The sequence below is a fragment of the Coregonus lavaretus genome, assembly GCF_964263955.1.
Source record: "Coregonus lavaretus genome assembly, chromosome: 16".
Lineage (NCBI taxonomy): Eukaryota > Metazoa > Chordata > Actinopteri > Salmoniformes > Salmonidae > Coregonus > Coregonus lavaretus.
In genome coordinates, this window is record NC_140003.1 from 4,881,649 (window position 1) to 4,907,958 (window position 26,310).

The 26,310-nt window shown below is 42.5% G+C and overlaps 1 protein-coding gene across 1 annotated transcript in view; it reads left to right on the top strand.

The window, feature by feature from the left end:
* The window catches only part of dnah7 (dynein, axonemal, heavy chain 7), a gene marked incomplete at both ends in the record, with an annotated part of 219,285 nt that overhangs the window by 46,819 nt on the left and 146,156 nt on the right, over positions 1 to 26,310 (top strand). The window contains one exon of the mRNA XM_084179224.1: positions 17,941 to 18,134. Coding sequence (XP_084035350.1) covers positions 17,941 to 18,134 — 194 coding nt within the window. The remainder of the gene's footprint in view (positions 1 to 17,940; positions 18,135 to 26,310) is intronic.

Genomic DNA, 26,310 nt, shown 5'->3' on the forward strand with positions numbered 1-26,310 from the left:
GTCAAAACTGTAACTAGGCCACTCAGGTAAGTAACTCCAGTGTATATTTGGCCTTGCGTTTTAGGTTATTGTCCTGCTGAAAGGTGGATATGTCTCACAGTGTCTGTTGGATTTGTCTCACAGTATCTGAACCAGGTTTTCCTCTAGGACTTTGCCTGTGCTTAGCTCTGTTCCTTTTCTTTTTATCATAAAAACTCCAGTGTATATTTGGCTGTGTGTTTTAGGTTATTGTCCTGCTGAAAGGTGAATTTGTCTCACAGTGTCTGTTGGAAAGCAGACTGAACAAAGTTTTCCTCTAGGATTTTGCCTTGTCTTAGCTCTATTCCTTTTCTTTTTATCCTAAAGAACTCCCTTTTCCTTGCCGATGACAAGCATGACCAAAACATGATGCAGCCACCACCATCCTTCAAAATATGAAGTGTTACTCAGTGATGTGTTGTGTTGGATTTTCCCCAAACATAACACGTTGTATTCAGGACATAAAGTTCATTTATTTGCCACATTTTTGCAGTTTTACTTTAGTCCCTTATTGCAAACAGAATGCATGTTTTGGAATACTTTTTATTCTGTACAGGCTTCCTTCTTTTCACTCTGTCATTTAAGTTAGTATTGTGGAGTAACTACAATATTGTTGACCCCTCCTCAGTTTTCTCCACAGCCTGTACATAACTGGTAACTGGTTTAAAATCAACTTTGGCCTCATTGTGAAATCCCTGAGCGGTTTCCTTCCTCTCTGTCAACTGAGTTAGGAAGGACACCTGTAATTTTGTAGTGACTGGGTGTATTGATACACCATCCAAAGTGCAATTAATAACTTCACCATGCTCAAAAGGATATTCAGTGTTTGCTTAAAAAAATGTTTACCCATCTAACAATAGGTGCCCTTCTTTGCGAGGCATTGGAAAACCTCCCTGGTCTTTGTCGTTGAATCGGTGCTCGACTCAGGCACCTTACAGATAATTGTATGTGTGGGGGACAGAGATGGCATAGTCATTCAAAAATCATGTTAAACACCATTATTGCAGACAGAGTTAGTCCATGCAACTTATTATCTGACTTGCTAAGCACATTTTTACTTCTGAATTTATTTAGGCTTGCCATAACAAAGGGGTTGAATACCTACTGACTCAGCTAATTTGTAGAATTTCTAAATACATAATTCCCCTTTGACATTGTGGGGTTTTGTGTGTAGATCAGGGACATAAAATCTAAATGTAATCCATTTTAAATTCAGGCTGTAACACAACAAAATTTGGAAAAAGGGGTGTGAATACTTTCTGAAGGCACTGTATATGGCATAACTATGGCACCAGGCTATGTAAAACGAACTCGCCCGTTGTCAGACTCTTTTTACCGGTCCGGATACATGCTCGGCTGCCTACAACGTTCGGCTGCCCAGAGGGGAAACGCAGCATACACAGACTCGCAGTCTAATTAGCGATTGAATGTCCTTTTTTCATCATCATTGAAAACATTGGCTAAGCTGTGCAGGAGGCAGACAGGCAGTCAAGTAGCGTTCTTTTTTCAGGGACTACGATATTGCAGCAACTATAAAGATTAGCCTACATTATCGCACAAAATGTGTCCAAAGTGTAGGGACTGTGTCCTGCTTGTGCAACTGCAATATCCGTTACAACAGACGGACAAAACACACACACACACACACACACACATACACACGTACACGCACACACACACGTACACCAGTATCTTTACCCAAAAGACTCTCGAAAGGGTAATTGGTGTCCCCAGCAGACCCGAAATGAGACGCATCAATATCAGCCCAGCGTCCTCCAGAAACCCAGTTGACTGCACCATCAAATAGAAATTATGGATTTTGTCGGGAAGGAGCGTGCCGGGTGGAGTCACAAAGAAAATGAGTTTGCAAAGGGACAGAGGGCCTATAGTCTGTCTCAATGTATTTTTGTGTGATGTGTGGGTCCATGCGGTGTGATGTTATGTGTAGGCCTACTAGCAAAGGTTGAACACACACTTGTGCAACGATCGCATTCTCCTCTGTCTCCTATATCATCCCAGAATATTGTGTACACAGTAGTGAGGTGGGAAATTAACACCAGCCTCTAGCCAAATGCTGATCGATTTTGGCATTGGCTGGTAGAATGTCTATTCTTACCATCCACATTGGCGGGTGGTCACACAAAGAATTTGAGAGCAGTTTTTTTTTCTTCTGTCCAAGGCCCACATGTAAAAAAACAACAACAACACATATTTGAGTGTGTGTGTGTGTTTCTTTTAATCTTCAACCACAGGGTGGCGCTCCAGATCCACGAAGCTCACACCAGCCTCATCCCGCAAGTCATTATTTACTCTCCACTTTAATGCGTCAATTAATGTGTCAGCTTGCCCTCAGATGCAGATTGGAGTGGAAATCATTCATTTTTTCTTTCATGTGTTTTTTCACAGTCAGTATTTCTCCAAGTTAGGAGTGGGGGTGGGGCCTGGTCCTGAACTAAAATAAGTCATGATTGAGCTGTCAGATATGCCAAGCAGAGAGAAAGAGTGTGTCTGTGTCTGTCTGTGAAGTCCCCTCCTTCCGCCCCCTCCTTCACCTTCCTTCCTTCTCAAAGTAAAATGCTTTGACCACACACACTTGTAATTAGTGCAGCACAACGGAGATGTGCATAGAGGAATGTAGGTGTAAATGGAGGAGGTTGATGAGGAGGTGGAGGAGAGGGGTGGGGTACTGTGTGCCTGTGTATGCGAGTGTGTGTGTGTGGGTTGGGGGACAATGTTATAAAATACAGTGTTTTTAATTAAGGTACTGCAGTACCACTCTTATTGTACTATTCTGTACTATAACTCTCGGTCGTGTACAGACCTTGTCAATTGAACTCCCATGCTGAAGGATTTCATCTGTTTGGCCAATAAAGACTACAATGACACATTAAACATACAAGCGTCAGCTTTAAAATACATGCAAATCAAAAACCACATGTTCCATTGGTGACATTTTGAAGGGGACTGGCATGTGTCACACAGTCTCAACAGACGTTTGTGGGATCGTAAAAAACAATACGAAAATTCACTTTTTTACAAGCAACAGTTGGAGTGTGCATTGCTTTTCATGAATAGATCCAGTGACAATTACTGTATGTGGCAGCTTATGTTAATTTACACCCCACAAAAACGGGGCAATTACGACTGGAAAGGGAAGAATCCTGAGGTGGGCGGGGCATGCGCATTGCTATGTGTACAGAGGGAAGGGGGATTTTTTGAGAAACGAGCGTAGATGAAAAACATTGCTTACACTCAGGAGAGGATCGATTCAGTGTCTCACTCCTCACAAAGCCTTTCTGTTCGCAGACTGAATAGAAATGTCCCCTTCATTGTCTTGTATTGTACCAAGAGATGTGCAAGAAAACTGAGTCTGATGTGAGAGCTGCCATTTTTCTGAATGCCACAATGGCTAAGTCATCTGTCCTGAAGAAGGAGCGAAAATGTTAGCACAATCACCCCACTCAAACTCATCAAATCAGCATTTTATTTATCAGTTTGCTCGCCAAATGAGGTTGATGATTTGATTTAGCCTGTTATCGTGAGTTGGTTACAGTAGCCGGAATGTCGCTAATAATGTAATCTCGAGAATGGAGACTATCGCCCATAACATCCAACAAAAAAGGGATTTAATCTTGGAAAATGCAGTCTCCCCTTTCTCGCATTAGGATCATCAAATGACTCATTTTCATGGTTACAAAAGGTGATTTTAAAGAAGGCTTAGTGAGATGGGGTGCTTTTTACCACTTCTTTATTACGTGCTTTTAGAGTCAGTCTTCAGAAAAAGTTTATTTTGGTATGAGAGACATCATTAAAGTTCAATTTCCAGCCACTGCCTCAACTTCAGTCACCACATGTAATAGGAAATCAATAGCAATCAGGGGAAGAGATAAAGGGCAATTATTATCTCTTTCTAGATGCTGTGTGGGTTCTATACTTTGTGGGAGGGCAGAAAGAGACGATAAAATAATAAAAGCATGTTTTTAAATCCCCCCATCCTCCATCCTAACTCCCCATCCCTACTTCAAGAACTTAGACTTTTCAGTGCAACCCTTAGAACAATATGTGATACTAGGTCAAATACAACACATACAGTGCCTTGTAAAGTATTCATCCCCCTTGGCGTTTTTCCTATTTTGTTGCATTACAACCTGTAATTTAAATGGATTTTTATTTGGATTTCATGTAATGGACAAACACAAAATAGTCCAAATTGGTGAAGTGAAATGAAAAAAATAACTTGTTTCAAAAAATTCTAAAAAATAAATAACGGAAAAGTTGTGCGTGCATATGTATTCACCCCCTTTGCTATGAAGCCCCTAAATAAGATCTGGTGCAACCAATTACCTTCAGAAGTCACATAGTTAGGTAAATAAAGTCCACCTGTGTGCAATCTAAGTGTCACATGATCTGTCACAGGATCTCAGTATATATACACCTGTTCTGAAAGGCCCCAGAGTCTAAAACACCACTAAGCAAGGGGCACCACCAAGCAAGCGGCACCATGAAGACAAATGAGCTCTCCAACCAGGTCAGGGACAAAGTTGTGGAGAAGTACAGATCAGGGTTGGGTTATAAAAAAATATCAGAAACTTTGAACATCCCACGGAGCACCATTTAAATCCATAATAAAAAAAATTGAAAGAATATGGCACCACAACAAACCTGCCAAGAGAGGGCCGCCCACCAAAACTCACGGACCAGGCAAGGATGGCATTAATCAGAGGGGCAACAAAGAGACCAAAGATAACCCTGAAGGAGCTGCAAAACTCCACAGTGGAGATTGGAGTATCTGTCCATAGGGCCACTTTAAGCCGTACACTCCACAGAGCTAGGCTTTACGGAAGAGTGATCAGAAAAAAGCCATTGCTTAAAGAAAAAAATAAGCAAACACATTTGGTGTTCGCCAAAAGGCATGTGGGAGACTCCCCAAAAATATGGAAGAAGGTACTCTGGTCAGATGAGACAAAAATTTAGCTTTTTGGCCATCAAGGAAAACACTATGTCTGGCGCAAACCCAACACCTCTCATCACTCCGAGAACACCATCCAGTGAAGCATGGTGGTGGCATCATCATGCTGTGGGGATGTTTTTCATCGGCAGGGACTGGGAAACTGGTCAGAATTGAAGGAATGATGGATGGTACTAAATACAGGGAAATTCTTGCGGGAAACCTGTTTCAGTCTTCCAGAGATTTGAGACTGGGACGGAGTTTCACCTTCCAGCAGGACAATGACCCTAAGCATACTGCTAAAGCAACACTCGAGTGGTTTAAGGGGAAACATTTAAATGTCTTGGAATGGCCTAGTTAAAGCCCAGACCTCAATTAAATTGAGAATCTGTGGTAGGACTTAAATATTGCTGTACACCAGCGGAACCCATCCAACTTGAAGGAGCTGGAGCAGTTTTTCCTTGAAGAATGGGCAAAAATCCCAGTGGCTAGATGTGCCAAGCTTATAGAGATATACCCCAAGAGACTTGCAGCTGTAATTGCTGCAAAAGGTGGCTCTACAAAGTATTGACTTTGCGTGACTGAATAGTTATGCACGCTCAAGTTTTCTGTTTTTTTGTCTTATTTCTTGTTTGTTTCACAATAAAACATATTTTGCATTTTCAAAGTGGTAGGCATGTTGTGTAAATAAAATCATACAAACCCCCCAAAAAAATCAATTTTAATTCCAGGTTGTAAAGCAACAAAATAGGAAAAATGCCAAGGGGCGTGAATACTTTCACAAGCCACTGTACTCTTCTATGCCAATTGTTTTCCATTCACATGGATAGGAATTGCCATAGATTTACATATATAACTCAATTAATAGGATCTCTGTGGGACTTGCTCTTTACTGGACAACTACTGTATACATTACAAAAAGGCTAGATTAGAGTAATCTCTGTAGCCTTCAGTCTACAATGTGAGTAATGTCGATTTTCAAGTTCCAATAGGACTCCCTGTACTGTATTAACTTTGCTCTCTCATTTCAGAGATAGAGATCCATTTTAGTATTATGTGTTGGTTTAGATATTTTCGTAACAGTTTCCGCTAAAAGGTAAAGCACACACAATTTATCGTAGCAACACCAAATTGGTGTAGTCTCTCTCTTATCAGTCAAATGTATACATTTAAAACTTTTCCCTGTCATCGAGAAGATACTTTATAACTCCAAGTTTAGTAATGAGTTATGTTTCTCTGTGCATTATCTCTAATTCTGTCTGTGCTCTTCGTATTATATCAGCATGGTAGTATCCCTCAGAGCTGTGCTAATGCATTCCCCATCTAACCTTGGAAGATTAGATAGTCCCGTGTAGCTCAGTTGGTAGAGCATGGTGTAAGTCGCTCTGGATAAGAGCGTCTGCTAAATGACGTAAATGTGCCCTTGAGCAAGGCACTTAACCCTAATTGCTCCTGTAAGTCGCTCTGGATAAGAGCGTCTGCTAAATGACTAAAATGTAAAATGTAAATGTAAAAATGTTTGCAACGCCAGGGTTGTGGGTTCGTTTCCCACGGGGGACCAGTATGAAAAAGACAAATGTATGCACTCACTAATTGTAGTCGCTCTGGATAAGAGTGTCTGCTAAATGACAAAAAAATAAAATAATTATATAGACTTTAGGCCTTCCAGAGAAGTCTAGAGCCAACATGTTAAATTAGTCGACAACTGAGATCAGACCAGACCAGACCTGAATTGTAGTGTGGGCCTCAGGACAAGCCTTTTTAAAATCCTAGTTTTATGTTTGGCTGGAGGCTTGAATGAGGATATTGGAGTTTTGGTAGTAGACTCAGAACATGGATGCTATAAATATGGATGGAGACAAATTGCATAATATCAACTTGAGACACACTGGGACTTTTGTGCATTTCAATTCTAGATTTGCGCTAAAGCTTTAATTTCACAAGCATATCATAAGTAACAATTAATATTTAAGTGAATATGATACAGTAGAGGTGTGGCAAATAGAATAAGAATGACTGCTCTATCACAGTTAGGGCCATATTCTGACATAAGAAACCATGTAGCTGGCTTACTCAAACTGTCACACACATCAGTGCCTGTATTCAAAAAGCGTCTTAGTAGGAGTGCTGATCTAAGATAATGTCCCCCCCTGTTCAAATAGTCCTTATTATGATCTAAAAGGCAAAACTGATCCTATATGTGACTCGTTTCAGGAAACTAGGCGTATGTCGCGCGTCACTACTTCACAGGAGCACCATTTCAACATAAACGTAAACAAAAAAAATTTCTAAATATGTTTTTGGGCAGAAATGCCTTCTGGAACATGTGAACTTGTATGCCATCTGTAAATACGAATACAATTGTTACATTTTGAGCCTAGTTGGTTTAGCCATGGAAAAAGACAGCAACCTTCCCGCTAGCCATGATTGGCTGAGATAATGAGTGGGCTGGACATGTCGAGAGATGAGTTTGGATTGGTCTGGCATGTAGCATGCTTCTGTCTATAACATGAGCTGTTCAGTATGTGTAGGTAATCCTTTCTAACGCAGCTTTAAAAAAAAATATATCACGTAGTAGAACTGCATAAGTGTTGCTCTCCACTTTCTGGAGGACCGAGTTTTTGAAATCTGTGGATTAACTCAAATCAAATCAATTTGTATTTGCCACATGCACCGAATACAACAGGTGTAGACCTTACAGTGAAATGCTTACTTACAGGCCCTTAACCAACAATGCAGTTTTAAGTAAAAATGTAAAAAATAGATTAGTAAACAATTGAAATAACAAATAATTAAAGAGCAGCAGTAGCTAAGTATGATAGCTAAGGAGATGGAGAAAATGCAGGTGTTTATTGCAAATATGCAGACAGAGTCGAAAAGTGAACACACAGAAGGCTGTTGTAAAACACCTGTGTCCGTATGACATCTTCAAACTAAGGGCAACCATGGCATCCGTGACAGAGAGGGAGAAGTGTCCATCCATGTATACGGGTAAGAGAGTCTAGCTAGCTACATTTTCAGATATTAAACGTTTCTAATTTTGTCAAAGTCGTTTTCATTTCAAGTTGAAGTGTACGTTACATGTATGATCTGTGTAGTAATAGTATTCATATCTCAGAGCCATTTGCATTGCTAGTTATAGCCTAATATTAGCTAACTAACATTGAACATGGTTGGGTAGCTACAGTGAGGGAAAAAAGTATTTGATCCCCTGCTGATTTTGTACGTTTGCCCACTGACAAAGAAATGATCAGTCTATAATTTTAATGGTAGGTTTATTTGAACAGCTCATCGCGCTCTAGCGACTCCTTGTGGCGGGCCGGGCGCTTGCAGGCTGACCTCGGTCATCAGTTGAACAGTGTTTCCTCCGACACATTAGTGCGGCTGGCTTCCGGGTTAAGCGGGTGGGTGTTAAGGAGCACGGTTTAGTGGGTCGTGTTTCGGAGGATGCATGACTCGACCTTCGCCTCTCCTAACTGAACATCAGGAATATACAAAGTGCCTGCCCTGCCACAAAAGACGGAGTGATATGGCATTATTCATTATTATAGTTCATGGCTCTATGCTGCAATTTTTTACAAGGACTACATGATGTGCTCCTAAGTAGCAATGTAGAAGCACACAAATAAATATAGGACAGTGGTCACCAACCTTTTCTGAGTTAAGATCACTTTCTGAGTCAAAATGCAAGCCAAGAGCTACCGCTCAGATAAAAAAAAAAAAACATGACTTAACAAAACGTAAGCATATGCAACATTAAGCAATTAAAATCAGTTCTTTAGCAATGATGTTTGTGCAGTAGGGTATAGGCCCAATACATTATCACTATAATTGAGTTGGCTATAATTGAATTGCCCTGCCAATGTTGTTCTTCTCAGACCATTTTTGAAATATACACTACCAGTCAAAGTTTGGACACACCTACTCATTCAAAGGCTTTCCTTATTTTTACTATTTTTTACATTGTAGAATAATAGTGAAGACATCAAAACTATGAAAGAACACATATGGAATCATGTAGGAACCAAAAAAGTGTTAAACAAAATATATTTTAAATTTGAGATTCTTCAAATAGCCACCCTTTGCCTTGATGACAGCTTTGCACACTCTTGGCATTCTCTCAACCAGCTTCATGAGTTAGTCACCTGGAATGCATTTCAATTAACAGGTGTGCCTTGTTAATTTGTGGAATTTCTTTCCTTCTTAATGCGTTTGAGCCAATCAGTTGTGTTGTGACAAGGTAGGGGGGTATACAGAAGATAGCCCTATTTGGTAAAAGACCAAGTCCACAATATGGCAAGAACAGCTCAAACAAGCAAAGAGAAACGACAGTCTATCATTACTTTAAGACATGAAGGTCAGTCAATCCAGAACATTTCAAGAACTTTGAACGTTTCTTCAAGTGCTGTCGCAAAAATCATCAAGCGCTATGATGAAACTGGCTCTCATGAGGACCGCCACAGGAATGGAAGACCCAGAGTTATCACTGCTGCACAGGATAAGTTCATTAGAGTTACAGTGAGGGGAAAAAAGTATTTGATCCCCTGCTGATTTTGTACGTTTGCCCACTGACAAAGACATGATCAGTCTATAATTTTAATGGTAGGTTTATTTGAACAGTGAGAGACAGTATAACAACAACAAACAAATCCAGAAAAATGCATGTCAAAAATGTTATAAATTGATTTGCATTTTAATGAGGGAAATAAGTATTTGACCCCTCTGCAAAACATGACCTAGTACTTGGTGGCAAAACCCTTGTTGGCAATCACAGAGGTCAGACGTTTCTTGTAGTTGGCCACCAGGTTTGCACACATCTCAGGAGGGATTTTGTTCCGCTCCTCTTTGCAGATCTTCTCCAAGTCATTTAGGTTTCGAGCCTGACGTTTGGCAACTCGAACCTTCAGCTCCCTCCACAGATTTTCTATGGGACTAAGGTCTGGAGACTGGCTAGGCCACTCCAGGACATTAATGTGCTTCTTCTTGAGCCACTCCTTTGTTGCCTTGGCTGTGTGTTTTGGGTCATTGTCATGCTGGAATACCCATCCACGACCCATTTTCAATGCCCTGGCTGAGGGAAGGCAAAACTGATGGGAAGGAGGTTTTCACCCAAGATTTGACGGTACATGGCGCCGTCCATTGTCCCTTTGATGCGGTGAAGTTGTCCTGTCCCCTTAGCAGAAAAACACCCCCAAAGCATAATGTTTCCACCTCCATGTTTGACGGTGGGGATGGTGTTCTTGGGGTCATAGGCAGCATTCCTCCTCCTCCAAACACGGCGAGTTGAGTTGATGCCAAAGAGCTCGATTTTGGTCTCATCTGACCACAACACTTTCACCCAGTTCTCCTCTGACTCATTCAGATGTTCATTGGCAAACTTCAGACAGGCCTGTATATGTTCTTTCTTGAGCAGTGGGACCTTGCACTGCAGGATTTCAGTCCTTCACGGCGTAGTGTGTTACCAATTGTTTTCTTGGTGACTATGGTCCCAGCTGCCTTGAGATCATTGACAAGATCCTCCTGTGTAGTTCTGGGCTGATTCCTCACTGTTCTCATGATAATTGCAACTCCACGAGGTGAGATCTTGTATGGAGCGCCAGGCCGAGGGAGATTGACAGTTATTTTGTGTTTCTTCCATTTGCGAATAATCACACCAACTGTTGTCACCTTCTCATCAAGCCTTGGCGATGGTCTTGTAGCCCATTCCAGCCTTGTGTAGGTCTACAATCTTGTCCCTGACATCCTTGGAGAGCTCTTTGGTCTTGGCTATGGTGGAGAGTTTGGAATCTGATTGATTGATTGCTTCTGTGGACAGGTGTCTTTTACAGTGGGGAAAAAAAGTATTTAGTCAGCCACCAATTGTGCAAGTTCTCCCACTTAAAAATATGAGAGAGGCCTGTAATTTTCATCATAGGTACACGTCAACTATGACAGACAAATTGAGAAAAGAAATCCAGAAAATCACATTGTAGGATTTTTAATGAATTTATTTGCAAATTATGGTGGAAAATAAGTATTTGGTCACCTACTAACAAGCAAGATTTCTGGCTCTCACAGACCTGTAACTTATTCTTTAAGAGGCTCCTCTGTCCTCCACTCGTTACCTGTATTAATGGCACCTGTTTGAACTTGTTATCAGTATAAAAGACACCTGCCCACAACCTCAAACAGTCACAATCCAAACTCCACTATGGCCAAGACCAAAGAGCTGTCAAAAGACACCAGAAACAAAATTGTAGACCTGGACCAGGCTGGGAAGACTGAATCTGCAATAGGTAAGCAGCTTGGTTTGAAGAAATCAACTGTGGGAGCAATTATTAGGAAATGGAAGACATACAATACCACTGATAATCTCCCTCGATCTGGGGCTCCATGCAAGATCTCACCCCGTGGTGTCAAAATGATCACAAGAACGGTGAGCAAAAATCCCAGAACCACACGGGGGACCTAGTGAATGACCTGCAGAGAGCTGGGACCAAAGTAACAAAGCCTACCATCAGTAACACACTACGCCGCCAAAGACTCAAATCCTGCAGTGCCTGATGTGTCCCCCTGCTTAAGCCAGTACATGTCCAGGCCCATCTGAAGTTTGCTAGAGTGCATTTGGATGATCCAGAAGAGGATTGGGAGAATGTCATATAGTCAGATGAAACCAAAATATAACTTTTTGGTAAAAACTCAACTCGTCGTGTTTGGAGGACAAAGAATGCTGAGTTGCATCCAAAGAACACCATACCTACTGTGAAGCATGGGGGTGGAAACATCATGCTTTGGGGCTGTTTTTCTGCAAAGGGACCAGGACGACTGATCCGTGTAAAGGAAAGAATGAATGGGGCCATGTATCGTGAGATTTTGAGTGAAAACCTCCTTCCATCAGCAAGGGCATTGAAGATGAAACGTGGCTGGGTCTTTCAGCATGACAATGATCCCAAACACACCGCCCGGGCAACGAAGGAGTGGCTTCGTAAGAAGCATTTCAAGGTCCTGGAGTGGCCTAGCCAGTCTCCAGATCTCAACCCCATAGAACATCTTTGGAGGGAGTTGAAAGTCTGTGTTGCCCAGCGACAGCCCCAAAACATCACTGCTCTAGAGGAGATCTGCATGGAGGAATGGGCCAAAATACCAGCAACAGTGTGTGAAAACCTTGTGAAGACTTACAGAAAACGTTTGACCTGTGTCATTGCCAACAAAGGGTATATAACAAAGTATTGAGAAACGTTTGTTATTGACCAAATACTTATTTTACACCATCATTTGCAAATAAATTCAAATAAATAAATACAATGTGATTTTCTGATTTTTTTTTTTCTAATTTTGTCTGTCCTAGTTGACGTGTACCTATGATGAAAATTACAGGCCTCTCTCATCTTTTTAAGTGGGAGAACTTGCACAATTGGTGGCTGACTAAATACTTTTTTCCCCCACTGTATACAGGTAACAAGCTGAGATTAGGAGCACTCCCTTTAAGAGTGTGCTCCTATTCTCAGCTCGTTACCTGTATAAAAGACACCTGGGAGCCAGAAATCTTTCTTATTGAGAGGGGGTCAAATACCTATTTCCCTCATTAAAATGCAAATCAATTTATAACATTTTTGACGTGCGTTTTTCTGGATTTTTTGTTGTTATTCTGTCTCTCACTTTTCAAATAAACCTACCATTAAAATGATAGACTGATCATTTCTTTGTCAGTGGGCAAACGTGCAAAATCAGCAGGGGATCAAATATTTTTTTCCCTCACTGTACCAGCCTCAGAAATTGCAGGGTTCAGGTAACATACACATCTCAACATCAACTGTTCAGAGGGGACTGTGTGAATCAGGCCTTCACGGTTGAATTGCTGCAACGAAACCACTACTAAAGGACATCAATAATAAGAAGAGACTTGCTTGGGCCAAGAAACACGAGCAATGGACATTAGACCGGTGGAAATGTGTCCTTTGGTCTGGAATCCAAATTTGAGATTTTTGGTTCCAACCGCCGTGTCTTTGTGAGACACGGTGTGTGTGTGAACGGATGATCTCCGCATGTGTATTACCACCGTAAAGCTTGGAGGAGGTGTGATGGTGTGGGGGTGCTTTGGTGGTGACACTGTCTGTGATTTATTTAGAATTCAAGGCACACTTAACCAGCATGGCTACCACAGCATTCTGCAGCGATATGCCGTCCCATCTGGTTTGGGCTTAGTGGGACTATCATTTGTGTTTCAACAGGACAATGACCCAACACAACTCCAGGCTGTGTAAGAGCTATTTTACTAGGAAGGAGAGTGATGGAGTGCTGCATCAGATGACCTGGCCTCCACAATCCCCCGACATCAACCCAATTGAGATGGTTTGGAATGAGTCGGACCGCAGAGTGAAGGACAAGCTTCCAACAAGTGCTCAGCATATGTTGGAACTCCTTCAAGACTGTTAAAAAAGCATTCCAGGTGAAGCTGGTTGAGAGTATGCCAAGAGTGTGCAAATCTGTCATCAAGGCAAAGGGTGGCTATTTGAAAAATCTCAAATATATTTTGATTTGCTTAACACTTATTTGGTTACTACATGATTCCATATGTGTTATTTCATAGTTTTGATGTCTTCACTATTATTCTACAATGTCGAAAATAGTGAAAACTAAAGAAAAACCCAGGAATGAGTAGGTGTGTCCATGCTTTTCACTGGTACTGTATAGATGCGTACACTGCCGTTCAAAAGTTTGGGGTCACTTAGAAATGTCTTTGTTTTCCATGAAAACATACATGAAATTAGTTTGAATAGGACATATAGCAAAATGCATAGGAAATGTAGTCATTGACAAGGTTAGAAATAATTATTTTTAATATAAATTATAATTGTGTCCTTCAAACTTTGCTTTCGTCAAAGAATCCTCCATTTGCAGCAATTACAGCCTTGCAGACCTTTGGCATTCTAGTTGTCAATTTGTTGAGGTCATCTGAAGATATTTCACCCCATGCTTCCTGAAGCACCTCCCTCAAGTTGGATTGGCTTGATGGGCACTTCTTACGTACCATACGGTCAAGCTGCTCCCACAACAGCTCAATAGGGTAGAGATCCGGTGACTGTGCTGGCCACTCCAAAATAGACAGAATAACAGCTGACTGCTTCTTCCCTAAATATGGAGTGATAGCCTTCCTTCTTCAATATCCCTTTTACCCTGTACAAATCTCCCACTTTACCACCACCAAAGCACCCCCAGACCATCACATTGCCTCCACCATGCTTGACAGATGGCATCAAGCACTCTTCCAGCATATTTTCATATGGTCTGCGTCTCACAAATGTTCTTCTTTGTGATCCGAACACCTCAAACTTTGATTCGTCTGTCCATAACACTTTTTTTCCCAATCTTCCTGTGTCCAGTGTCTGTGTTATTTTGCCCATCTTAATATTTTATTTTTATTGGCCAGTCTGAGATATGGCTTTTTCTTTGCAACTCTGCCTAGAAGGGCAGCATCCCGGAGTCGCCTCTTCACTGTTGACGTTGAGACTGGTGTTTTGCGGGTACTATTTAATGAAGCTGCCAGTTGAGGACCTGTGAGGCGTCTGTTTCTCAAACTAGACACTCTAATGTATTTGTCCTCTTGCTTAGTTGTGCACCGGGGCCTCCCACTCCTCTTTCTATTCTGGTTAGAGACAGTTTACGCTGTTCTGTGAATGGAGTAGTACACAGCGTTGTATGAGATCTTCAGTTTCTTGGCAATTTCTCGCATGGAATAGCCTTCATTTCTCAGAACAAGAATAGTTGATGAGTTTCAGAAGAAAGTTATTTGTTTCTGGCCATTTTGATCCTGTAATCGAACCCACAATTGCTGATGCTCCAGATACTCAACTAGTCTCAAGAAGGCCAGTTTTATTGCTTATTTAATCAGCACAACAGTTTTCAGCGGTGCTAACATGATTGCAAAAGGGTTTTCTAATGATCAATTAGCCTTTTAAAATTATAAACTTGGATTAGCAAACACAACGTGCCATTGGAACACAGGACTGATGGTTGCTGATAATGGGCCTCTGTACACCTATGTAGATATTCCATAGTAAATCAGCCGTTTCCAGCTACAATAGCCATTTACAACATTAACAATGTCTACACTGTATTTCTGATCAATTTGATGTTATTTTAATGGACAATTTTTTTTATTTTCTTTCGTAAACAAGGACATTTCTAAGTGACCCCAAACTTTTGAACGGTAGTGTATATGGACTGATGTCCTGCATCTGATGGTCAATCTGATGGGAGGGAGGGAGCAGCGGTGAGGCTGCCTTTCACCCGACTCACCGTCCCTCTGATCTCCCTCCACTGAGAAAAGGGGACACAGTCTTCCAGCTGATGGTGCCTCATGCACCAATTCATGTTGTTACTCCTATGATCAGAGAATGTGAAATATTTATTGATATAAAAAAAGACACAAGTCGCTAAAAATAGCAATGCAAGCTTATCGGAACACTTTGCTGTGCTGTTAGTAGCGTGAGTGGAAGTAGGGAGAACACACATTTTATGGCCATAAAAGTGTTGAACAAAGTGTTGACAGTGCTGAATAAAAACAGCAGCTCTTTGCTGAGTCTCTTTCTAGTCATGGTTTTAAACATTTTTAAAACGTCATACAGTGGAGGCTCCTCAGCGGAGGAAGGGGAGGACCAACCTCCTCAGTGAATTTCATGAAAATAGAAATAGTCAAACATTAATAAAGTTATATTTTTTAGATTAAACTATACTAAATATATTCACATGTCACCAAATAATTAATTAAAACACACTGTTTTACAATGAAGGTATAATAATACAGTAGACTCAACAGCACTATGTAGGGTAGCATCATGGTTTAGTCGGAGGACAGCTAGTGTCCCTCCTCCTCTACGTACATTGACTTCAATACAAAACCTAGGATGCTCGTGGTTCTCACCCCCTTCCATAGACATACACAGTAATTATGACAACTTCCGGAGGACGTCCTCCAACCTATCAGAGCTCTTGTAGCATTAACTGACATGTTGTTCACCTAATCAAAGGATCAGAGAATTAATCTAGTACTGAAAGCTAGCTTTGCAGTGATAAAATGTGGTGAGTAGTTCACTCAAAGAGAGAGAAAGACAATAGTTGAAACATTTTAAATACTTTTTTTATTTGTATTAAAGAGAAGCAAGAGAGGGAGAGAGAGAGATATTTTTTCACTTACTTAGCTGGTGAATGCATCTAGCAAGTTTAGCCTACTCAAACACCCGGCTCAAACAGAGAGGGATGCTATGTTACCTAGCTGGCTATGGCTGTCCAACACTGGAACTTTTCCAAGTCAAGGTAAGGTCTTGGTTTGATTAATTTATTGCCACCAGGGACCGCCGGTGTAATTGCTAAACTGTACACTGTACTGCATGATTATAGAGGGTTTACCAACGCGTTAGTTCTTGTAGCTATGTTGTTGACTTGAAGTTAGCTAATATGGTGACAACGATGTTGGCTGTGTGTAGCGATTAGCGTTTATGATATGGCAGTTCGGCTTGGAACGTTTTTTTAGCCTGGTCACAGACAGCTGATGTGTTGTGCACTGAAGTCCACAAGCGAAGGGAAAAGGTGAGAGGAGGAGAGCGCGTAGATGCGAGTAGGAATTATACAACGATCTGGCTGCTTTGAAAGTGAACTGTGTTTGCGTGTGATCAGGGGTGTATTAATTCTGCAGATTCTGTAGAAAAAGTTTCTTAAACAGAAGCAAACGGAATGAAACTGGGATAAACATACCCAAATTTGTCCAATACAAACTCTCGTTTGTAACTGTTGGACTAATGATTACACCCTAGATCAGCTAGATGCAGGCAAGATTGTGCAAGGCGGTATTGAATATGTCAATGTCTGTCACCTTGATTATGCAAATTTCTCTCAACCTGTGCACCTACGTTGTAAACTTTCATTCATAGGCTAGGTTGTAGCAACCTCATGATGGGTATAGGGAAAATATGAGTTTCACGTAGTAGCCGAAACCTATCGATGTTAACGTTAAGCTGGGTGAATGGAATATGAATATGCTGTAATAGAAATAAGGCCATGCTCATAAAAATAAATAATAGTTCTTAAACGACACTTTGCCTTCCCGGCGCTGCTGAATCAAGTGCTAGGCGCCAACAGCGTGAAAAAAATACAATAAATAGGAACGCAAGGCTTTATCATTGGGTTTTTTACAGAAATGTTTGGTGATCGACTAGGAATGCCTTAGAGATGGACCAGTTTATCTAGGAGAACAATGAAAGTGTTTGAGTGTTTTAATGATAAGAAATTAATAAACGTTTTTAGGAGTGATCCATGCTCAATCAAGCACAATCATTAGGTTAGACAAAAATGTTAAGCTGCCCCATTAAGGGACGGGCCGTTACCGTGGTAACTTGGACAGTCGCTTGTTTGTGATGAAAAAAACCTCAGACGGCGATATCTTCCTAGCAGCAGACAGTTGGCGCAAACTCAAACTGACATTGAAAAACAACCTAGTGTGTGAAGAAAACGATATCTGGCCAAGAAACACAATGAAAAAGTCACACTTTAGTAGCCTTTCTTGTCAATTTGACCAACTTCTACATGAGGCCTGTTCCCAAATGCTCTGTGTGACCACCCGCCAACGTGTCTGGTGAAATAGACATTCTTACCTACCAATGACAAAATATACCTGCATTTAGTGGGTGGCGGGTGTTAATTTCCAACCCTGCAAACCACCCCAAAATAGGTCACTATAACTAACACACAGCCTATGAAAACCTTATTACTACCATTAATACTACTACCATTACTACTGCCATCACTGCCACTACTACTATTTCAGAACCATAAATACTTCAAGACTAGCAAGCACACCACATTTATTTCAGTAAATGTCATTTTCTAGTTATTATTAATTTAAGTCCAAAATTTGATGTAGCAACCGCAGATTGCTCCTTTAATACAGGTCAGACCCAGATTATTGGAAACATTGAATGTCCCTCTATTCCTGGCAGGACAAGCACGTGCTGGCCGTGGTGGCCATCGACCAGATGTTGGAGAAGCTAAAGAAGTCAAACGAGTTCCTGGAGCTGATCCTGAAGGGCCTCAATGAATACCTGGAGAAGAAGCGTCTCTACTTTCCACGATTCTTCTTCCTGTCCAACGACGAGCTGTTGGAGATCCTCTCTGAAACCAAAGACCCCACCAGGTAAGAGCACTGGCGCTAACCTTATACCTGTTCAGACCTGGGTTCAAATACTATTTGAAATCATTCTATATACTTCACTGGGCTTGAATGAACTTGCTTAGCGCAATGGAACCAAAGGAATAGCCTGAAAACAGCAAACCCTGTCCATCTGGCACGCCAGTCAGGGTAAAGCAAACGCTAAAATGACTGTTACAGTCCTATCCGTGGAGTGCAATTCAACTGAGGCAGCCAATCACTAGCTTGATTGTGACACCGCTGAAATTGATTGCTCTTGAAAACTCACAGCTCAGGACGTTGGTGTAAGACTTCAGGGACACACTCACCACTTGTTAGGAAGGACTGAACTACACTGAACAAAAATATAAACGCGACATGTTTCGTGGGCTGAAATAAAATATCCCAGAAATGTTCCATATGCATAGAAAGCTTATTTCTCTCAAATGTTGTGCAAAAATGTGTTTACATCCCTGTTAGTGAGCATTTCTCATTTGCTAAGATAATCATTCCACCTGACATGTGTGGCATATCAAGAAGCTGATTAAACAGCATGATCATTACACAGGTACACCTTGTGCTGGGGAAAATCAAGGCCACTCTAAAATGTGCAGTTTTGTCACACAACAAAATGCAACAGATGTTTTGAGGGAGTGTGTAATTGGCATGCTGACTGCATGAATGTCCACCAGAGCTGTTGCCATGTTCATTTCTCCACCATAAGCCACCTCCAACATCGTTTTAGAGAATTTGGCAGTATGTCCAACCGGCCTCAAAACCGCAGACCATGTGTAACCACGCCAGCCCAGGACCTCCACATCCGGCTTCTTCACCTGTGAGAAAGTCTGAGTCCAGCCACCCAGACAGTTGATGAAACTGTGGGTTTGCGCAACCTAAGAATTTCTGCACAAACTGTCAGAAACCGTCTCAGGGAAGCTCATCTGCGTGCTCATCGTCCTCACCAGGGTCTTGACCTGACTGCAGTTCGGCTTCCACTGGGACGCTGGAGAAGTGTGCTCTTCACAGATTAATCCCGGTTTCAACTGTACCGGCCAGATGACAGATGGCGTCGTGTGGGCGAGCGGTTTGCTGATGTCAACGCTTTGAACAGAGTGCCCCATGGCGGTGGGGTTATGCTATGGGCAGGCATAAGCTACAGACAACAAACACAATTGCATTTTATCGATGGCAATTTGAATTCACAGAGATACTGTGATGAGATTCTGACATCCATTGTTGTGCCATTCATCCGCTGCCATCACCTCATGTTTCAGCATGATAATGCACGGCCCCATGTCACACGGATCTGTACACAATTCCTGGAAGCTGAAAATGTCCCAAGTTCTTCCATGGCCTGCATACTCAAAAGACATGTCACCTATTGAGCACGTTTGGGATGCTCTGGATCGACTTGTACGACAGCGTGTTCCAGTTCCGCCAATATCCAGCAACTTTGCACAGCCATTGAAGAGGAGTGGGTCAACATTCCACAGGCCACAATCAACAGCCTGATCAACTCTATGCGAAGGAGATGTATGTGGTGGTCAATGGTGGTCACAACTGATACTGACTGGTTTTCTGATCCACGCCCCTACTTTTTTTTTAAAGGTATCTGACCAACATATGCATATCTGTATTCCCTGTCATGTGAAATCCAAAGATTAGGGCCTAATACATTTATTTCAATTGACTGATTTCATTTATATGAACTGTAACTAAATATTTGAAATTGTTGCATGTTGGGTATATACTTTTGTTCAGTGTATATTATATTATTTTGTGGGTACGATCTTAGCTATATCAGTGGAATAGCTATCTGTCAATTGTTAGGTTAAGTGTTGGATATCACCTTTGGTTGCATTGTAAATGTGATATCTTAAAAAAATTATTTCTCACATGCACAAGTACAGTGAAATGCTTCACGTGTAAGCCCTACCCAACAGTGCAGTAGTATTCAATATCAAAATAGTATAACTAATAAAAACATGATAAATACGACAGGAAACTACACTACAGGAAGCTACATCTCTACTTTGCTGTTATAACAGCCTCCACTCTTCTGGGAAGGCTTTCCACTAGATGTTGGAACATTGCTGCGGGGACAAGCGCATTAGTGAGGTCGGGCACAGATGTTGGGCGATTAGGCCTGGCTCACAGTTGGCGTTCCAATTCATCCCAAAGGTGTTCGATGGGGTTGAGGTCAGTGCTCTGTGCAGGCCAGTCAAGTTCTTCCACACCGATCTCGACAAACCATTTCTGTATCGACCTCGCTTTGTGCACGGGGGCATTGTCATGCTGAAACAGGAAAGGGCCTTCCCCAAACTGTTGCAACAAAGTTGGAAGCACAGAATCGTATAGAATGTCATTGTATGCTGTAGCGTTAAGATTTCCCTTCACTGGAACTTAAGGGGCCTAGCCCGAACCATGAAAAACAGTCCCAGGCCATTATTCCTCCTCCTCCGCCAAACTTTACAGTTGGCACTTTGCATTGGGGCAGGTAGCGTTCTCCTGGCATCCGCCAAACCCAGATTTGTCTGGGGCAGCTCTAGCAGGGCAGAAATTTTATGAACTGACTTGTTGGAAAGGTGGCATTCTGTGATAGTGCAACGTTGAAAGTCACTGAGCTCTTCAGTAAGGCCATTTTACTGTAATGTTTGTCTATGGAGATTGCATGGTGGTGTACTCAATTTTATATACCTGTCAGCAACGGGTATGCCTGAAATAGCCGAATCCACTAATTTGAATGGGTGTCCACATACCTTTGGTTGTGTAGTGTATATACAGGGTCAGTGTCAGTATCAAATGTACAGGGATACTGGAGTATTTGAGGTAGATATAGATAGACATGCAGATGTAAGCAGGGAATGAGAAAGTGACTGGTAGCAGGATAAATAATAATAGTAAGCTGTATGGCAGCAGCATAACTGGTGTGTGTGTGTGTGTGTGTGTGTGTGCGTGGTGGTGAGTGTGTGTATAAGAGTGTCAGTGTATGCGTGATAGGCTGATATAGATGTAAACAGGGATGAAAAGTGACTGGTAGCAGGAATACATAAATAGTTATGGTAATATAATAATGGTAATATATACAGTGCATTTGGAAAGTATTCAGACCCCTTGACTTTTTCCACATTTTGTTATGTTACAGCCTTATTCTAAAATTGATAAAATAAAACATTTTCCTCATCAATCTACACACAATACCCCATCATGACAAAGCAAAAAACATGTTTTTCGAAATTTTGGCAAATTTATTACAAATAAAAACAGAAAAGCTTATTTACATAAGTATTCAGACCCTTTGCTATAAGACTCGAAATTAAGCTTAGGTGCATCCTGTTTCCATTGATCATCTTTGAGATGTTTCTACAACTTGATTGGAGTCCACTTGTGGTAAATTGTGTAGAGGCACAGATGTCGGGAAGGGTACCAAAAAATGTCTGCTGCATTGAAGGTCCCCAAAAACATAGTGGCCTCCATCATTCTTAGATGGAAGAAGTTTGGAACCACCAAGACTCTTCCTAGAGGTGGCCGCCCTGCCAAAATGAGCAATCGGAGGAGAAGAGCCTTAGTCAGGGAGGTGACCAAGAACCCGATGGTCACTCTGACAGAGCTCCAGAGTTCCTCTGTGGAGATGGGAGAATCTTCCAGAAGGACAACCATCTCTGCAGCACTCCACCAATAAGGCCTTTATGGTAGAGTGGCCAGACGGAAGCCACTCCTCAGTAAAATGCACATGACAGCCCGCTTGGAGTTTGCCAAAAGGCACCTAAAGGATTCTGACCATGAGAAACAAGATTCTCTGGTCTGATGAAACCAAGATTGAACTATTTGGCCTGAATGCCAAGCATCACATCTGGAGGAAACCTGGCACCATCCCTGCGGTGAAGCATGGTGGTGGCAGCATCATGCTGTGGGGATGTTTTTCAGAGGCAGGGACTGGGAGACTAGTCAGGATTGAGGAAAGATGAACGGAGCAAAGTACAGAGAGCTCTTCGATGAAAACCTGCTCAAGAACTCTCAGGACGCTCAGGACCTTAGGCGAAGGTCCACCTTCCAACAGGACAACTACCCTACACACACAGCTAAGACAATGCAGAAGTGGCTTCGGGACAAGTCTCTGAATGTCCTTGAGTGGCCCAGCCAGAGCCCGGACTTGAACCCGATCGTACATCTCTGGAGAGATCTGAAAATAGCTGTGCAGCGACACTCCCCTTCCAACCTGACAGAGCTTGAGATGATCTGCAGAGAAGAATGGGAGAAACTCCCCAAATACAGGTGTGCCAAGCTTGTAGTGTAATACCCAAGAATACTTGAGGCTGTAATCGCTGCCAAAGGTGCTTCAACAATGTACTGAGTAAAGGGTCTGAATACTTATGTAAATGTGATATTTCCGTTTTTTATTTTGAATAAATGTGCAAACATTTCTAAAAACCTGTTTTACTTTGTCATTATGGGGTATTGATGAGGGAAAAAAATGTTTAATACATTTTTGAAAAAGGCTGTAATGTACAAAATGTGGAAAAGTCAAGGGGTCTGAATACTTTCCGAATGCACTGTACATGATAACAGGAGTAATAGTGACCAGTAGCATGATACATAGAGAGATACTAATGGTAATGCAATCAATAATCAATGAACAGCAGCGTAGTGGAAGTAATAAATCTAATCAATAATAATTTTTCCAACAACATAGGGGGAGCAGTAGTTGATATCCATTTAACAGTCTTATGGCCAGGGGATAGAAGCTGTTTACGAGTCTGTTGGTCCTATCCTTGATGCACAGATACTGCCTGCCGAACGGGAGCTTGGAGAACAGTCCATGTCTTGGGTGGCTGGAGTCTTTGTCAATTTTCCGGTCAAGGGCGGTGCAGTTGCCATACGGTGATACAACCAGTCAGGATGCTCTCGATGGTGAATATGTAAAAGTTCCTAAGGATCTGAGGGGCCATGCCAAATAATTTCAGCCTCCTGAGGGAGAAGAGGCGCTGCCGTGCCTTCTTCACGACTTTGCTGGTGTGAGAGGTCCATGTTAAGTCCTCAGTGATGTGGACACCAAGGAACATAAAGCTGTTGACCCTCTCCACTGCGGCCCCGTCGATGTGAACCCCTGTTTCCTGTAGTCCACGATCAGCTCCTTGGTCTTGCTGACATTGAGGGAGAGGTTTTCCTGGCACCACACTGCCAGGTCTCTGACCTCCTCCCTGTAGGCTGTCTCATTGCCGTTGGTGATCAGGCCTACCATCGTTGTGTCGTCAGCAATCTTGGTGATGGAGTTGGAGTTGTGCATGGCCACACAGACATGGATGAACAAGGAGTACAGGAGGGGGCTAAGCACACACCCCTGGGGGGCCCCCATGTTGAGGGTCAGCGTGGCAGAGGTATTGTTGCCTACTCTTACCACCTGGGGTCGGCAGGAAGTCCAAGATCCAGATGAAGAGGGAGGTGTTCAATCCCAGAGTCCCAAGCTTGGTGACGAGCTTGGAGGGCACTATGATGTTGAACGCTGAGCTGTAGTTGATAAACAGAATCCTCACATTGGTATTCCTCTTTTTCTATTTGGGAGAGGACATTGTGGAGTGCAATAGAGATTGCATCATCTGTATAACTTATGGGTCGTTTTGCAAATTGGGGTGGGTCCAAGGTGTCTCAGATGATGGAGTTGATGTGTGTCATGACCAGCCTTTCAAAGCACTTCATTATTACATATGTGAGTGCTACAGGGCCGTAGTCATTAAGGCCTTAGAGTTTTTTGGGGACAAGAATGATGGTAGTCATCTTGAAACGTGTGGAGATTACAGACTGGGGCAAGGAGAGGTTGAAAATCTCAGTGAAGACGCTTGAGAGCTGGTCTGCACATGCCCTGAGGACACGCGCTGGAATACCGTCTGGCCCTGCAGTATCTTGACCCGTTTAAAAACCTTATTGGCCACCGGATCAGCGTGGGCCCTCATGCAGGTATCTGTGTGGTTTTTGTCGAAGCATGCATAAAAGGCATTGAGTTCGAGAGCCATCGTTGGGCAGATCACGGCTTCCTTTGTAGCCCGTAATGTACTGTAGCCCCTGCCACATGCGTAGAGAGACAGAGCCGTTATAATAGGATTCCACCATGTTCCTATATTGTCCTTTTGCCTGTTTGATGTCTATGCGGAGGTCGTAGCAGGACTTCTTGTATGTGTTTGTGTCCTCAGCCCTAGCCTCTGGGTTGGCTGCAATAGCTCTGTGAGCAGTAGCTCTGTCCTTTACCTTAGTGTTAATCCAGGGCTTTTGGGGAAGCGTCGAACCGTCACTGTGGGGACAAGGTCGGCAATGCATTTCCTGATGAAGCCGGTGACAGAGGTGGTTAGCTCGTCAACGCTATCGGTGGAGTCCTGGAACATGTTCCAGTCAGCTCTAGACCATGTTTCTACGGAGCGCGTCATGGGTACTTCCTGTTTGAGCTTCTGTTTGTAAGCAGGAGGGTAAAGTTGTGATCTGATTTTCTGAAGGTGGCTGAAGGAGGGGCTTGTGTGCTTGCTTGTGGGTTGAGTAATAGAGGTCTAGGACTTTATCGCCCCTAGTGGCATAGGAGACTTGTTGATAGAAGTTGGGCATCACGTGTCTTAGTAACGCAGAATTAAAATTACCGGTAACAAGGAAAGCACCCTCCTGGTGCATGGTTTCCTGCTTGTTTATTGCCTCGTACTGTTCGTCAAGTGCCAGCTTGTTGTTGTTGTTGTCCTGAGCAGTAACGATAACAGATGAAAACTCTCTCGGGACGTAGACGGGTTAGCATTTGACCGTCAGGTATTCCATAGGTTGAGACTTCCACTGCGCTAGAGTCATCACACCATTTATTGTTGATGAAGAGACATACCCCTCCCCCTCTGGATTCCCCTGAATCCAATGTCCTGTCCACTCGGTGGATAGAGAATCCATGGAATTGGATAGCCATGGGTTGGGGTGTAACGGTACATGTACTTGTCCCGAACCGTTCGGTTGCGGACCTCGGTAAAATAATACAATAAATAACACTAGGCCTATAAGCTATGCCTACGTTGTGTTGTATGCCTCTTGAGTAAAAACATTTCAGGATATTTCATTAAAACAACTAGATCCTACAGTGGGGAAAAAAAGTATTTAGTCAGCCACCAATTGTGCAAGTTCTCCCACTTAAAAAGATGAGAGAGGCCTGTAATTTTCATCATAGGTACACGTCAACTATGACAGACAAATTGAGATTTTTTTCCCCAGAAAATCACATTGTAGGATTTTTTATGAATTTATTTGCAAATTATGGTGGAAAATAAGTATTTGGTCACCTACAAACAAGCATGATTTCTGACTCTCACAGACCTGTAACTTCTTCTTTAAGAGGCTCCACTGTCCTCCACTCGTTACCTGTATTAATGGCACCTGTTTGAACTTGTTATCAGTATAAAATACACCTGTCCACAACCTCAAACAGTCACACTCCAAACTCCACTATGACCAAGACCAAAGAGCTGTCAAAGGACACCAGAAACAAAATTGTAGACCTGCACCAGGCTGGGAAGACTGAATCTGCAATAGGTAAGCAGCTTGGTTTGAAGAAATCAACTGTGGGAGCAATTATTAGGAAATGGAAGACATACAAGACCACTAATAATCTCCCTCGATCTGGGGCTCCACGCAAGATCTCACCCCGTGGGGTCAAAATGATCACAAGAACGGTGAGCAAAAATCCCAGAACCACACGGGAGGATCTAGTGAATGACCTGCAGAGAGCTGGGACCAAAGTAACAAAGCCTACCATCAGTAACACACTACGCCGCCAGGGACTCAAATCCTGCAGTGCCAGGCTTGTCCCCCTGCTTAAGCCAGTACATGTCCAGACCCGTCTGAAGTTTGCTAGAGTGCATTTGGATGATCCAGAAGAGGATTGGGAGAATGTCATATGGTCAGATGAAACCAAAATAGAACTTTTTGGTAAAAACTCAACCCGTCGTGTTTGGAGGACAAAGAATGCTGAGTTGCATCCAAAGAACACCATACCTACTGTGAAGCATGGGGGTGGAAACATCATGCTTTGGGGCTGTTTTTCTGCAAAGGGACCAGGACGACTGATCCGTGTAAAGGAAAGAATGAATGGGGCCATGTATCGTGAGATTTGGAGTGAAAACCTCCTTCCATCAGCAAGGGCATTGAAGATGAAACGTGGCTGGGT